Genomic DNA, 15,632 nt, shown 5'->3' on the forward strand with positions numbered 1-15,632 from the left:
TAAAGGATGAGTTACCCAGGGGGAGGCAGAAAACGTAAAAGAATCCTTTAGGAAGAGGAGATAGACTACAGTCATCCAAGGGTTTGGGTGGCACGATGTGTCTAGGAAACTTCTAGAAGTTACATGTTGTTAGACTTAGAAATAAAAAATATTGGTGAAAAAAAGTAAGGCTAGAGGGACAGGCAAGGCAGATAATGGAGGGCCTGTAAGCCACAGGAAGGAACTTCGTTTATCCTTTGCTTAATGGGGAGCTGCTCAAAGTAGAAAGCAGAAGAGTGCGACGGTCAGAAGTATGTTTCAGAGCTCATTTTGGCAGCTGTGTGGTGTGGAGTGGCGAGGAGAGGGACGGGACCGGAGGTGGGGTGACCATCAAGAGGACATTTCAGGTAACAAAGGAAGCAGACCTAGAAATATAGATTATTACCTTTTAGTCAATCTATAAGGAATATTATTAGCAGAAGAGCAAGTCACAAAAAGGATAGAAGATATTGGAGGCATGTTTAGGCGATAAGTTTGGCAGGATCCAAATTGAATCCTCCGATTCAATGAGAGAAAGGAGTCCAGAAGGACTGTGGAGTTTCTAGCATGGATGGCTAGATGGCTTGTAATGCCACTAACTGAGGTCAGTGATACAGGGGGAAGCATCAGTTCAGGAGATGATGGTTTCTGTTTGGAGCACGTTGAGCTGGAGAAACCTGAGAGCAAAAAGATGGTGGTTGTAATGGGCTTAGATAAGAGCCTGTCAAAAGATTATCCTGAAGCAGGATTCTGAAGACCAGTAGCATTTAAGAGGAGCTTCTAAAGAAAACAGAGAGGGAACGGAGGGGTAAAAGGAAATCCAGAGGAAAGTTGTCTCAAAGCCAAAAGAGTAGAGAAGAATGGGTGGAGTGATCAGTAATAGACACAGGCAAGAACCACACACTGCAAAGACAAAAAGTAATCACTGACGCTTACAGCAAAGAAATGACTTGGGGCGTGTCCCCGAGGTGCTGGAAGTCAAGTACAGGAAGCAGTCGTTTGAGGAGTGAACCATAGTGTGTTGAAGAATAAACTGGAGAACTTTGCAAGGAGAATTTTAAGAAAAGAGAAGTGTTAAGCCTGAGTGGTAAATGCAGATTAGGGTCAAGGGAGATGTTTCAATGAAATGGGAGAGAGGACAGACCTTGTCATGTTCTTTGATTGGAAGAAAGAGCCAGAGGGAGGGATTGTGAAAACACGAGAAGGAGAAGGAGAACACTGGTCCTCTGCCCGGCTATTTAGCTTTGGCACTGAATTAGAAATACTATGTTGCTAAACTAATTCTGTTGTCTTTTGCCCATCACTTTATGGACTTTATTAGTCTCTCAACCTCCATTAGATTATCATCCTGGAAGTCAAGGGTTATGTCCTATTCTTCAGATTTTTTTCTAGCATCTGGTGCAATCTGTATCACATAACAAACTTTTAATAAGTAAGTGAATGAATGAATGAATGAAAGACTTCCTAAAGGCCTGATAAAGATTGCTGTGGCATAGCTGGGAACTCTGAACCCTAGACAAAACAGTCAGAGACAGAGGAGTTCAAGGACAACCCTGAAAGGGAAAGCCTGTCTCTCAAGAGCCAGGGGAGAGAGAAGGACAGAAGGAAGTGACCAACAATGACAGACACAGCAAGAAGCCCTCCTCTGTGATTTAAAAATGTTCTGCAGTCTCTGAAACATGAACTGTGGGCTGCTCTTGGCTTTCTAAAAGCTTTGGAGCATGCAGAAATTTGTGGGATTTTTCCATAATCAACAGCCATTACCTTATGTCAGACAACATGGTAATAGAAAAATTAATGGTATGGGCAATTAATACAAGGTACACAGAATGAACAAATATGTACAGAAGAGTCACAATACAACAGATGAATCCTACACAATAGAACAACCTTAAACTAAGAGGAATTGCTCACCATTTTAGCAGAAAAATGACTAGGGAAGAAATAGAGATTATTACCTTTTAGTCAATCTATAAGAATTATTATTTGTAGAAATAATGTAAAATAAAACTAAAACAGCTTGTACTGCTCACCATAAAAATTTATCACAAATGAAGCAGTTCTGGCTCATAAAATTGAAATGTATAAAATTGACCCACAGGAAAAAAATCAGAAAACTATTCAGCAAAAAGGCAAAACTGACTGTGACTAACGCTATACACTGAAAACTTGTTATTGGCTAAAAATTGACAGATGAATCAAATCTTCTTAATAAAATTTATACCTTTAAAATGAGTCCAGAAAAATTGGACTTGATAGAAGTAATGGCCACAGAAGCCTTTGACAATGGACAAAAAAAAAAAAAAAAGTTGATTTGTGTACCAAACCTTTACTATAACATTTACATAGAAAACAATTGGAACCAATGATAATTTTAATAAAATAATAATGAAAATGCAAAAATTGGGAAAGAGTGTAACTGAGATGTGTAGAAAATTAATCAAATAATTGTCTTACTGGAAAGAGCTCTAGGAAATACTCTTCATGAAAATTCATTCATATTGACATATTTCTGATTAAAATATTTGGATAGAATCATAACATCATCAGGGTTTAAAAAAAGAAAGTGGAGCCAAACTATCCTTAATCTTTGAACTCCTGTGGGACTGTCTAATGGTGAAAGAGAGCTTGATTGTACAGAGTCAGCCTGGTGGTGGCCGCCAGGTAAATCTAGCCCCTAATAGTAGCAAAGAGGGACTGAGTGATGAAAGAAAGTGACTCCCATCCTAGGAGGCTTCAACTCTTGACCACTGCTTCATTTATTGATTTATTCGTTTTACCACCTTGTCGTAAACAAGAATTTAAGGCATATATAAAATAAAAATACATTTTTATTATAAAATATAAAAATAAGAATATACGAAAATAAAATACATACAAGATAAAGCAAATTTGAAACAAATGAGTGAAGAAATCGTGGTTTTGAGAATTATTCTGATCCACCAATCTAGCAATACACCAGAAATTCATTACAGCAATTTCTTCTTCCATGTCTCTGGAACACTATTAATAGCTCCTTTCTGGGAGTGAAATATTGAAAATGCTTCTTTGGTATTTCTTCCCAAACTCATAAGTTCTAACTCATACTTGGATGTATTCAATCCACTGCTCCAGTTTAATCATTTCAAATTAAGCATCTGGCTATACACTATTTTTCTGGACTCACCTTTTCATCTTTTTGCCTCTCCATTTTGGATAAAAATCCTCAGTAGATATCTTCTCTGCCCCAGAGATGTCATAAGTCTGGCGTTTTTTCTTAGATTGAATATTCCATCAAATCCTTGGGCTTTGAAAGGACCCAAGAAATGAGAATTTTTTTTTTTTTTTTTTACTGTATAAGAAACAATTAAAATAAAAGAACAAAATGGTAAAAGATGTGATTAATACACCTACTGAGAGAAACAAACCCTAGTACCTTTCCTGTTTTTAAAAAACCCACTTTAAAAGAGTTAGCTGCCCAGTAGGGTAACTATAGGTGCAGCTTTGAGAACTGTGGGTGGACCACATCGCCCTCCTGGTCCAGGGTTTCCCATGGGGCTGTGGTCTGTGCCACAGGACACAGCAAACATCAATCCTGCTCTCAGGATGTATGTCAGGATCCTATTCCCTTCTCCCATTGTATCTAAATATAAAAGCAGGAGACAGATTGGAAGTAGATATACCACAGTGGGGGTGATTACAGGTTTTTAAAACTACTGGATACTCTTGAGTTAAACAGCCTTGTAGATGAATGCCTGGTCCACCAGAATGCCCTTAACTGGTAACTCTTCTCTACAAAATGATTATTTTTTGTACTCCTACTCCGTGCCAAGCTCTATGCTGGGTTCTGGGTATATATACCATGATGAGCAAAGAGACAAGAATTCTGCCTTCACAAGCGTCTGTTCTGATGAGAGAAAATAGGAAAGTTAAAAGAGAGTCAAAAAAGATAAAGAATTACTAATTGTGATGAGAACCATTAAGGAAAAAGAGTGAAGAGAAAGAGGAGGCTGGCTGGTGGGATAAGACATAGATGGTGGTGAGAGAAGGCTTCTAGGGGAAGGTAGCATTTAAGATGAAATCAGATGAATGAGAGGGAACCAGCCAAGAACCAGGGTGAGAAACAGCTTTCCAGGCAGAGGGGAGAGCGTGTGCAAAGTTCAGGGTATCTGCTGGTCAAAGGTGGGGTAAGGAGGGCTTGGAGATCACTCAGAGCCTTGTGGCTCATGCTGGCTGCTGCGCAGTGAGCAGGTCGAGAGGGGACACTGCAAAAGTGGGAGCCCAGTTCGAGCATCAGTGCAGCGTGAAAGGCTAAAATAGGACGTGGTTAAGGCCTCTGACCTGAACACTTAAAATGGTTAAAATGGTAAGTTTTCTGTTATGTATATTTTACCACAATAAAAAAAAAATTTCCGTAGACAGAGAACAGGTATTCCCTAAACATGCACTGTCATGAATTTTGTTCCCTCCCGTTTCAGACCAACAGGAGCCCCTGGGAGTGCTGAGCAGTACAACGTGGGGATGGTCGGCACACACGGGCTGGAGACCTCGCACGCGGACACGTTCAGCAGCAGTATTTCAAGAGAAGGAACCTTGATGATAAGAGAGGTAAGTTGGGATAAAAACTGTGTAAAGGAAGTGCATTCCTTAATTGGTTTTTATGTTAGAGCTTTCACAGAGGATGCTTATGGCGTGTATCTTAGGGAACCGGGGGTGGGGGAGGGAGAAGGACCCATGTTTCTAAATTGTTGAGTGATTTTAATTGTCCACCTTCTTTCCTGCATCCTTCTAAGCTTTTGCAGGGTGACTTAATCACGTTAGTCCAAATTCTTCAGAAGGAGCTATGCAAATCGGAATATAGAATTTGAGCCTGAGGATGTAAAACTGGCAAACCCAGATATTTCCTACCAGTGGAACACAGAAATGAATGGTCTATCCAAATAGCATCACTGGCCTTGCTATGCCTTCTCCTCCCTACCCCAGGTTTTATCCTTGTGGATTTTATGGAGAAATTGCTGGATAGTTCCAAGAAATGGTGATATTATCTAGTTAAATTAACATTAAGGACTAGTAAGCTATATTGGTGACAGAACAAAGAAGTATGCAAATGTACTTTAAAATGCACCTCAGCGCACTGAGTGATTTTGTTTTTTTAAACTCTAGGAACGGCGTTTCCTGGGGGAGGGCGGGGTGTCAGGTTCCCTTTCCCTGGCCCCTCCAACATGCAGTGTTTCCCCACTGTATCTGTGCCAACCAGAAGGGCCTGGACACATTCCCATCCGCCTTTTCGCTTCACCATCACCATGCAAGTTTGACGGCAGGTCTTTACTTGGAAGGAGAGTAATGGCTGGTGACAAGGGGCAGAAGTTACTTGACCTCTCCCTGCAGCCACTTTGTCATCTACGAAATTTCATCAGTGATAGTATATGACTCACAAGCTGGTTGGGAGGATTAAGTGAGTTAATGCGTGCAAACATCCAATAAATGTTAACTATTTCATTTCACTCTCCTCCATAGACTTGAGCTCTCCTTTTGCTTGTTAACACTTCCCACCCTTCCTTCTTAAACATAAACATAGATCATCTGTCCTTCCCCTTCCAAAGATTGGAAGACACTAAGAGGAGGCTTCGCTCTCCAAAAAGGCAGAGGGCATCTCATTTTTTGTAAGAAAGAAAGGAACTGTAGTTTTGAGATGAATAAGTCCTTTGAAATCGTAATTGGCAGTAGAGCTATTACTGAGACTAGTTCACAAAGCAACTTGCTAGAATTTCATTTTATGGCCCTGCCGAATCTTTCAAGTAGACTTTAAAGAGTCCTTTCACATACGCCTGGAATGAAAAATGGACTTGGCTGCTGAAGTTGACATTGTGTCGTGCTGGTATATAAATCTAGCACGGTGAATGGATGATTTCAATGGAAGCGTGGAGGGTTTCTATCACTATACCTCGCCTCTTAGGAAAACATGAGAGGAAGTGTTCTGGAATGAGTTACTCTCTGACTCGAAATAAAAGGACTCCAATTTCTAATGTGGTTTACAATTTGTTTGAATCTTATGACAGAGCCAATACCTTGAAGTGGACATTTGGAGCCACGGTTTGAGTTCAGTTACCAGCCACATCCGAATGGCTCCATGTTATTTAAAAAATACTTGATGACCGCCATCGATCACCTTGAAAATAGCCCTCGCCAGCGTCATGTAGGAATCTCATCTACTGAGGGCCCTAAAAGCTTTTGGTCCTCTCAGTGTCTAAATTCTCCTTTTCCCAAATGCAGGCTTTTACCATAACAAACCTGAGTTGAAATCCACTAAAAATATATGTATTAAAAAGATAAATACAAGTTAAAGTATGACAACATAGTAAGAAAAGAAAAACTCACTCCAATAGAATTCGTTACAGGGCGGTATTGGTTCAATTCCCCAAGGTGAACATCAAGGAGACTCACTCCACTCGTCATCCCCAAGGGAGGGGAGACACGGCTCTGCAAGGATCGCACTGGCTCTGCTAGCCGTGGTCTTGTCAGAGACCCTTGTAGTGCGCACCCCTGCGCCTGTGGTTCTGCCTTTCTGTCCCTACGGCTCCACGGGACCTTCCCACGCTCCCCTCTTGAGCACCTCACCCCCGCTGTCATCTGCCGCTTTGTCCGAGGGGCCCACCTCCTGGAAGAGCTATTCTTCCTCGCCCGCCGCAGCCCATCATTCCCCGCAGACCCCCGGGGGTCTGGTCCACCTTCCCTTTCTCCTTGAAGCCTCTCCCGGGACTCCGTGGGCCTCTGTCCACACCGCCTTCCTCGCTGACCAGCTGGTGTCTCTCCAGGGTTTCTCCACCCGCCGAACCAGAACACTAGCTTATTGTCACAAAGACTCTTTTGATTATAAGTAATAGAAAAAAAGAACCCACTTAAAGCAGCGTAAGAAAAGAAGGCAGGGTAGGCATCAAAGAGAGGGGAATAAGGATTCAAAAGTCTTTCATTAAAGGAATCCAAAGGCAGAGAGCGAGTTGGGACCCGATGTAGAGATGGAACCAGAAACTGGAGAGGGATTAGTAGCTCAGCTCAGCGACTTCCACCTGCAGGTGGATCTCTGGCTCTCTCACTGCCTGTCTCTCCTTGCCCTCACCTCTGTTTCCTCCACGTTTCTCCCTGTTCTCTCTCCACAGACCAGCTTTCTCTCCCCCCATATGCATGCGCTCTCACCGCCCCCCGGCCCCCGTTGCAAGGTGTTCACCACATCCCAGGTCAGCTGCCCAGCAGACTGACCAATATCTCTCAGACCTGACTGTGAACTCCAATGGGAATCTGACCGTGCTTGGCTCAGGTGTCCTCTCCTGGTCCAGTCGGCTGTGGCCGAGAGCAGAGCCACCTACCACAGCAGCCGCCCGGAGCACCTGGGCTCGGCCGCCAGGCAGCCTCGGTTCAAACTCTGATTGCACCACTTACAATCTACGTCACTCGGGGCAAGTTAATTGAATTCTTTAACACTGAAGTTTTTCCATCTGTAAAATGGGGATAATGGAAGCTAACCCACGGTGGTATAGTGAGGATATAAACCCAAAGCATTTAGCATGGTACCTGGTGTATACTGATCCTCAGAACATCTTAGTGCTCACCCCTTTGGGAATGATGAGGGCCTGAAGATCGTCGAGATTGTTGGGGTTCTGCTGATGAGGTCCTAGAGGGCAGAGCTGTGGTTCATTTGTCTTTGTGTTCCCAGCAGACCGCCTGGCACACAGAAGGTATTTAATTCTAAGAGGGTGCTGGTTGAATGAACAAAAGGGTGATGACTCAGAAGTGGGAATATTCAGGGGTCATTGCTGGATTCCTTCAAGCACTGTCTAGGCCCTTTCCCCTCGTAGGTCTTTCTTTGATAACCAGTGTGTCTGCATCAGCTTTCGGCTTGAGGCAGAACGCTGCTGATACAAGAGAGACCACAAAACTCTAAAGAGACAATGTGTGATTTATGCTACTGGGAAGTTGGGGGACATGTTAAAAAGCTTTTCAGTATTTGAACAGAAGTTAAAAGGAAGGAGAAGCTTCCAGTACATGTAAAATAGGGGACAACACAATAAATTAGGACTGAACCCTCTAAATGTTATTTAGAAAATGAAATGTTTGGATAGCACTGTGACAAAATGAATCCAGCAAATGACCTTCTCTAGGACAGGTGGAGCGTGCTGCCAAGAAACACAGGGCACCAAGGCTTTCCTGCTATTCCTGGTAACATCAGTTACATGCACCCCTTCAGGAACTTGGGAGTCTGTTTCCTGCCCCCACTCCAAAAAAAATGCCCCCTGTCGCTTCCAGCCAGAGGCAGGTGCAGAGCTGTAATTGCAAGACCAGGACAGGCTTCGGAAGGAAGAAGCCAGGCCCATGAGGTGGTCAAAAAAGCAGCATAGACCCTCGCCCAGGCCAGCCCGAAGAAGGCAGGGAGCGCGCCTGCCTCGTTCCTGACCGATTCCTCCGCGTTCAGCACAACGCTTCACACTTGTAGGCGCTCAGAAGTGTCGGGCAAATGGATGAAAAAAAGAAAAGGCAAAGAAGGGAATCATTACTTAATCAGGTCTGCTGCAAGAAACCTCAGTGAGCCAGTCACGTGAATGTTAAACCAGAAAGTGCAGTTCTAGCCAGGACTACAGTGCGGGCTCTGGCTTTTTGGGAGCAGGACTTTTCTTTCTTTCTTTCTTTCTTCTTTCTTTCTTTCTTTCTTTCTTTCTTTCTTTCTTTCTTTCTTTCTTTCTTTCTTTCTTTCTTTCTTTCTTTCTTTCCTTCTTTCCTTCTTTCCTTCTTTCCTTCTTTCTTTCTTTCTTCCTTTCTTTCTCTTTCTTTCTTCTTTCTTTCTTTCTTTCTTTCTTTCTTTCCTTCTTTCCTTCTTTCTTTCTTTCTTTCTTTCTTTCTCTTTCTTTCTTTCTCTCTTTCTTTCTTCCCTTCCTTTCCTTTCTTTTCTTTCTTTCATCTTTCTTTCTTTCTCTCTCTTTCTCGCTTTCTCTCTTTATCCCTTTCTTCCTTTCCTTTCTTTCTTTTCTTTTCTTTCTTTCTTTCTTCTCTCTCTCTCTCTCTCTCTTTCTCTTTCTTCCTTAGTATTTTCTCTTAATTCTGTATTTCTCCCCTAGAATTTTTGGGAGGAGGCTTTGCTCCCCAGGGCAGTGATTTCCAACTTGTTAAGTCATGCAATGCTATCAGTAAGAATTTCAGGGAATGCTACATAATACACAGTGTTTTCATTTATTTACAAATCATGCATTTGTCCTACTGCATTAACATAATATAAAATACCTTTAAATGACATTCAAAAGGGATGCTATAAACAACATTTCAGGTGCTGTGCTGGTCATGATGACTTCATTTTTTTTACCAGCTCCTAGCACAAGGCACCATAGTTGCTTACTAAGAGATTCCACATTAATGATAATGGATGTAAATCCGTATTTTCAAATAATCTTTAGATTATTTCAATGCTTTATAACTCCCATCAGATGTGATTAGTTAATCATTGTTTTGACCTCGTGACTGCAAGGAGCCCTGTGAGCTGGGATCATCTCTGCGTTTTCTTGGCGTGCAGTACGCATAGATTATTTGTGTTATCTCATCCCACTGCTTCTCAGCACTGTTTCAGGTCATGTTTGTGTCATTGTAACCTGGTGAAATGATCTGGTGTGCATGCGCACACGCACACAAACACTGCAGGAGAGGAGCTTCAGGTATGGGCCCCCCTCGGCCCCTCCACCTTCAGCAATCCTGTCTTCCCACAGGGAGCCCCCACATCCTGTGTGACCCCTGACGCCCCTCATGCAGGAGCATCAGGCCCCAGGGTCAATCCACATACTAAACACCGGCAAAGCATAACTTTTTTCTTATTTTCTTAGATAAAATAGAAATTTGAGTATCTTCCCACACCCCAGCGGGATGATTTGGAGGCCACTGCGCCTGTGCTGTGCGAGGGGTGACATCACTCTGTGGTCCCTGCCCTCCCTCTCTAACGGCCAGCCCTGTGTTGTGCCCCCTCAGACGTCTGGAGAGAAGAAGCGATCTGGCCACAGTGACAGCAATGGCTTCGCCGGCCACATCAACCTGCCGGACCTGGTGCAGCAGAGCCATTCTCCTGCTGGGACCCCAACCGAGGGCCTGGGGCGCGTCTCCACCCACGCCCAGGAGATGGACTCCGGGACTGAAGTAGGTGCTGCGTAACAGCCACAGCGGCTTTGCTCTCCCTCAGGGGGTCTGAAACCCTGATTTTTTCGAGAATGAGGCTCTGCTAAACTCCCAGAAAAGTGTTTGGTTGGGTTCTATTATATACATACATATGCATATACTCAGATGGAGGGTATCCTGGAAGCAGAGCCGTGATGAGTTCTCAGGCACCATCTGGACCGATACCTGTTTTTACAGGTGAGACTGCTGAGGCTCAGAGAGGTTAAGTGCCTTGCCCAAGGCACATAGCTTATTGTGACAGAGCTGGGACCAGAACTGGGACCTCCTGTCTCCCAGGCCCGTGATGGAAACTTCAGCCTACAGAGATTCCAAGGCCAATAGTTGAAGTTCCCATTTACATTAATTTAGTCAAATTAAGTTTGACTTCAGATGAAATGAGGTTGAAATGATTTGTTTATGAAAAATAAAAATAAATAGATATGTTCTCAAAATGCTCATCTCCCTAAACTTCAGACCATACTAGAAGGGGAGAAATGGAGTATTCTCTTTCTTGCATAGGAAAGAGTCCGGGAAGAAATGCCCAAATAAACACAATCTGTTAGGCAGTGCTCATAGGTGTCATTGACCGAGCTTGACTGGTCAGATGAGTTCATGGTGCTTGGTCATGTTTCATGAATAGTCCTGTGAATCACACTTAGGCCCTCCATGTATTTATAAAGCATGTATTATAAAACACTGCTGTTTTTAATGTTGTCCACAGACTGAATTTTTATGATGTACCCTTTGGATTCTAAAGTTATAGAACAGATGAGCTTTGTTTGCCTGAAAGAAAAGAACACAGAGCATCCTATTACAGCTTCGTGCATTGTGGGCAGGGTTTTCTTCTGTCTGACCACCTCCGTGGGTACCAAGGTGCGGTCAGACCCTGTTTAAAATTCTGTTGCCTCGCCGGCTCTAAGTGAGAGCGTTAGCACTTGCCGCACCTCCTTCACCGACTTCTAAAGATCAAAGGAGAGAATGTACGTGAAAGTGCTGTGTTTGGGAACATCCTACCTTGTGGAGGATGAAATGGTTTTGGTTTCATACGTAGAAGGGGAAATCTGGAATTAAATCAAATTGGACCTTTGTAGTTTTCTCCTTACGTGTTTAGGGGTCTTGGGATATTGGTTTTATTTTTAATAAAAACCTTAAAAAATTAAAACTAAAAACTTAAAGACACCCCCGTCCCCAAAAAAAAGATGCTTCTTATGTTGAGTGCGGAACTGTCTGTGATATTAAAAGGACTGGGGTATAGGGGAAGGAATGGAGATGACAGACAAAGTCGGCAGAAGGTTACTGAAGCTCCTTTGGGAAAACTCAAATAGGGCATATCGTGACATGAAGCCCTGGTAGTTTTCTGTTCACTTTAGTTGTGACTTCGTGTCTTAATGGTGCTGTCCAAGCCCTTGGGATTACTTTCTAAGTAAGCCCTCGAGTTACATTGCCCGCAAGCCTAGGGTCTTCATGAAGCTCCCAAACAGGGCCTAGAAGTCTAAGTGTCCTTTTAAGGAGACTGTTACAGGAAGGAAACACTTCCAATCTCTGGATGAAATTGTTCCTAAATTACAGATTTTGAGGCTTCTTGAGACAACACCAATCCACCTGCTTCACCAGGCCAGTGTGGAAGGACCCGGAGGCCTCAGGAGGAAGCCTTTGGTTGATCGTGTGTTCAGGATGAAGCACTGCTGTGTAGGCATGCTTACTGAGTTTATTGGCAGTTGTGTCCACTTTTCTTAAAACCATTTGGTCAACATGAGATTGCCTTTACTTCAGGGGAGAGAGAGGCTCTGTCACCACAGCCATCTTACCAGATATTAAGGTGCCACATATGGCCCACCATGTAATTTGCTCACTGCAGCTCCTGCAGTCTGATGCTTAATGAAGCCCTGCAAAGACACAGTGGTTGGTGAGAAACCTTGCCAGAAGAACCTGGAGAAAGACACACGCTTTGACTTGGGGTTTAGAGTCTCTGATCGTTTTAAAGCTCAAAGTATCGTTAGCATTGTTTGCTGCTGCGGTATTTATCTGGCTGCTTTTCTTAATCTTCTTGCTTATTGATTAGTATGGCATGGGGAGCAGCACCAAAGCCTCCTTCACCCCCTTTGTGGACCCCAGAGTGTACCAGACGTCTCCCACTGATGAAGATGAGGAAGACGAGGAATCATCAGCTGCGGGTAAGCTGGAAGGCCCCGCTGCTATGGGAGCAGCTTGGCTGTCCCGGTAATACGATGAAACTGTATCATTAGTTCAGTAGTTAAGCCACTAACTGCTTAGGCCCTGTCTTAAAGGGAAGACTTACTATTATTATTATTATTATTATTATTATTATTATTATTATTATTATTATTATTATTATTATTATTATTAGTTTTATAGGATTCCTCAAACAATTTCTATTTTTTTCGTCTCTTCTATTTTGATTCTGGTAGGAACCCAGAGGTATCCAGGGGCCCTAGGAAAAGCTGTTCCTCAGAGATCTCCAAACTCATCACATATTTCTCAAAAGCAATTCCTGGGTACAATGCTGTGCACGCAGTAGATACTTAATAAACGCGTGTTGAGTTGTGTTGAGTTCTCGGTGTGTGCGTCCCACTGCGAAGGTCTGGCTATTTTAGAGGAGTCTTGCTTTCTAGAATTCTGCAACTCACTAATCATCAGACTCATCTTAGGCCATTTGTCAATTGATAATATGGGATTTCAAAAAGTAAATCTTTTCATGCATATATTACAAGGGATGGGGATGGTCTATTGAATTTTATGTGATAAATATTAATTCCCTAAACTACCCAGGTAGCGTCTATAAGCCTGTTTTACTAATGGATAAAATACTGCTTTTCTGAATGGCTTATACTTTATTCTACTAAAAAAGTATAATATATTTATAATTTCAAGTTTCCTTGCTTTTACTATAATGCAACACTAAACAAGGAGAAATCATAATGTTTTAAAGTCCCTTCTCCGTATCTCCACTGGTTATATTTTAAGATGCCACTGACTTCTCTGATTCTTTTTCTCAAAGCTCTGTTTACTAGCGAACTTCTTAGGCAAGAACAGGCCAAACTCAATGAAGCAAGAAAGATTTCAGTGGTAAACGTAAACCCAACCAACATTCGGCCTCATAGCGACACACCAGAAATCAGAAAATACAAGAAGCGATTCAACTCTGAAATACTTTGTGCGGCCCTGTGGGGTAAGTTGGTGCTTTTTACCACTCATTAGTGAAGTGACCCTCAAACATGAAAGCATGTGGATCTTACCTTCAGAAGAGTGCTGATGGAATCGTGGGTGTCAGAGCCCCGACTTGGGACTGTCGTAGCCTCAGGAGAGATCAAGAGCAATTTTACATGTAGAAAGAACTGACCCCTTGTACCCGGGATAACAAAATGAGATGCAGAATGACCTTGTCACATAACAGTTATGGGCTCAAGCCAACAACGGAACTAGCTACCACGTAACACACATCCACCGTGTGCCCAGCACTGGGCGATGTGCCCACATTCTGTCCCTGGGATCCACACAACACTCCGCAAGGGGAATAATGGTGTCACCTCCATGTCCCAGCTGAAAAAACAGCCTGGAATATTTTAGTGAATTGCCAAAAGCCATGCCAGTGATAGTAGCAAGGTAAAACTTAAAGGACAGCAAATGATGGGCCTTCTCTTTTAGTTCAAAACATCAACCTGCAGTTCTTGTGAAGAAGATCTGCAGGCTTTAACTGACCTCAGACTCAGTATAGGTGTGATGAGATTCTATCAAAATCCTGGTCTGTGTTATCATAAACATCACATACTGATCAAGGAAAGACACAGCCCATCTGTACCCATCCAGAATTGTAGGCCTGGTTTGGGGCACCACAATCATATAAGGGCAAAAGCATTTGAGATGTTAGCAGGGGCGAGCATAAGCCTAGAAACCATCTCATGGGAGATGTGGTTGAACATGTGGTTGACACATGTGGTTTCAATGAACATGTGGTTGAAAGACACATGAACATGTGGTGGAAGGAGCAGGCATTAATTTTACTTAGAAGATAGATGTGCAATAAGCAAGAGAAGTTGAAAAAGTTACCTGTTCGTGAATATAGGCCATTGCACCGTAGATGGCCCCACGGGTGTGCAGGTCTGTGTGCTTGTTGGGCGTGGGGGGTGTTCATTTGCCTAGGGGTGAATTTTCAGGATTGTAGCCATTCAGGCCACTTAGTTACCCGAGTTTTTGTAATAGGAATTACTACGCGAGAGATGGGCTGGACTAGAGTTAGTGCCTGAGAAGTCCCTTACAGTCAATACTTCTATGACTCTCGGGTTATTAATACCTTCACTTGAATTGGCTTATCATCTCCCTAACAAAGAGCAGAACCTTGGGTGTGAGATGTAAATTAAGCTTTGGTGTGAGAAGTGGAAGGGATTTTCTGCCAGTAGGATACGGAATGGGGCCCTCTATTATATGTCAGAGGTGAATAGGATAGACATCACTGCATGAATCGGGAAAGGCTGAACCTCGAGATGGGATTTATGGGGAGAGCCAAGGAGGATGGGGATTACAGGAAAGGAACACAGGCAGATTGCGCCAGCATCACAGCTGTGCCTAAGGCTCCTCTTGAGAAGAACTCTATTCTAGGTAGTAAATGGCTACATGTAATGAACGCTGCTACCACTTTATAAAAGAAAACTAATTTCATTACCAGAGGGACAGTGATTTAATTACTGTCTCCCAGCCTCTCCTTCTACACTCCCTACTGAAGTACCTACTTGTCTATTAGTTTATATTTACAGGGCACAGTTTCTTAGGTTTTACAGGGACCCCAGATGCAGAAGAGTAAAGCCCGTAAGAGTCCGTCTTGGGGTGCTTTTTAAATTTGCAGGTGTAAACCTCCTAGTGGGAACCGAAAATGGCCTGATGCTTTTGGACCGAAGTGGGCAAGGCAAAGTTTATAATCTGATCAACCGGAGGCGATTTCAGCAGATGGATGTGCTAGAGGGACTGAATGTTCTCGTGACAATATCAGGTATGGGGCTAGGATGACGGAGCCCCCTGGGTCGGGGTGGGAAGGCAATCACCTCCCTTCTGAAGGACCAGGAAGCTCCGCCCTTCCCAGCTAACACATGGCACGATGACTTGTGGCCAAGCAGCCAGAGTGACATCACCCACAGTTTGTAACTCTAGAGATTCTGGCTTTCTTTCAAAGGGAAGTCGCTCACCTCTGCAGGAGATCTAAATCAGAGGCAGACCACAGTGACTGTGTACTAATGGGCCTTTACCCTCTGCTGGGGCTCAGACTCAGCAGGGGTCTTTTGCAGGGGTCTGCACTCCACTCATTGCCATCTCCTCTCAGATGGAGACTGTAAAAATGTAGTATCTGCAAATCTCGAACTCCCAATTCATTCCTTCCCACCTAATGACTAAATATAAAATAGATGAACAGCAAGTTTCTACTGTACAGCACAGGGAAC

At 43.3% G+C, this 15,632-nt stretch overlaps 1 protein-coding gene across 8 annotated transcripts in view; it reads left to right on the forward strand.

Annotated features, from left to right (window-relative positions):
* Positions 1 to 15,632, forward strand: part of TNIK (TRAF2 and NCK interacting kinase) — a 362,683-nt gene that overhangs the window by 327,098 nt on the left and 19,953 nt on the right. For 4 of the 8 annotated variants that reach the window (XM_032484363.1, XM_014562072.2, XM_014562073.2 and 1 more), the window contains 6 exons: positions 4,476 to 4,605; positions 10,000 to 10,164; positions 12,245 to 12,356; positions 12,612 to 12,698; positions 13,202 to 13,372; positions 15,044 to 15,187. In XM_032484363.1, coding sequence (XP_032340254.1) covers positions 4,476 to 4,605; positions 10,000 to 10,164; positions 12,245 to 12,356; positions 12,612 to 12,698; positions 13,202 to 13,372; positions 15,044 to 15,187 — 809 coding nt within the window. The remainder of the gene's footprint in view (positions 1 to 4,475; positions 4,606 to 9,999; positions 10,165 to 12,244; positions 12,357 to 12,611; positions 12,699 to 13,201; positions 13,373 to 15,043; positions 15,188 to 15,632) is intronic. The other 4 variants (XM_006188085.3, XM_006188086.3, XM_006188087.3 and 1 more) reach the window with 1 other exon arrangement.

The sequence above is a fragment of the Camelus ferus genome, chromosome 1, assembly GCF_009834535.1.
Source record: "Camelus ferus isolate YT-003-E chromosome 1, BCGSAC_Cfer_1.0, whole genome shotgun sequence".
In the NCBI taxonomy this organism is placed as follows: domain Eukaryota; kingdom Metazoa; phylum Chordata; class Mammalia; order Artiodactyla; family Camelidae; genus Camelus; species Camelus ferus.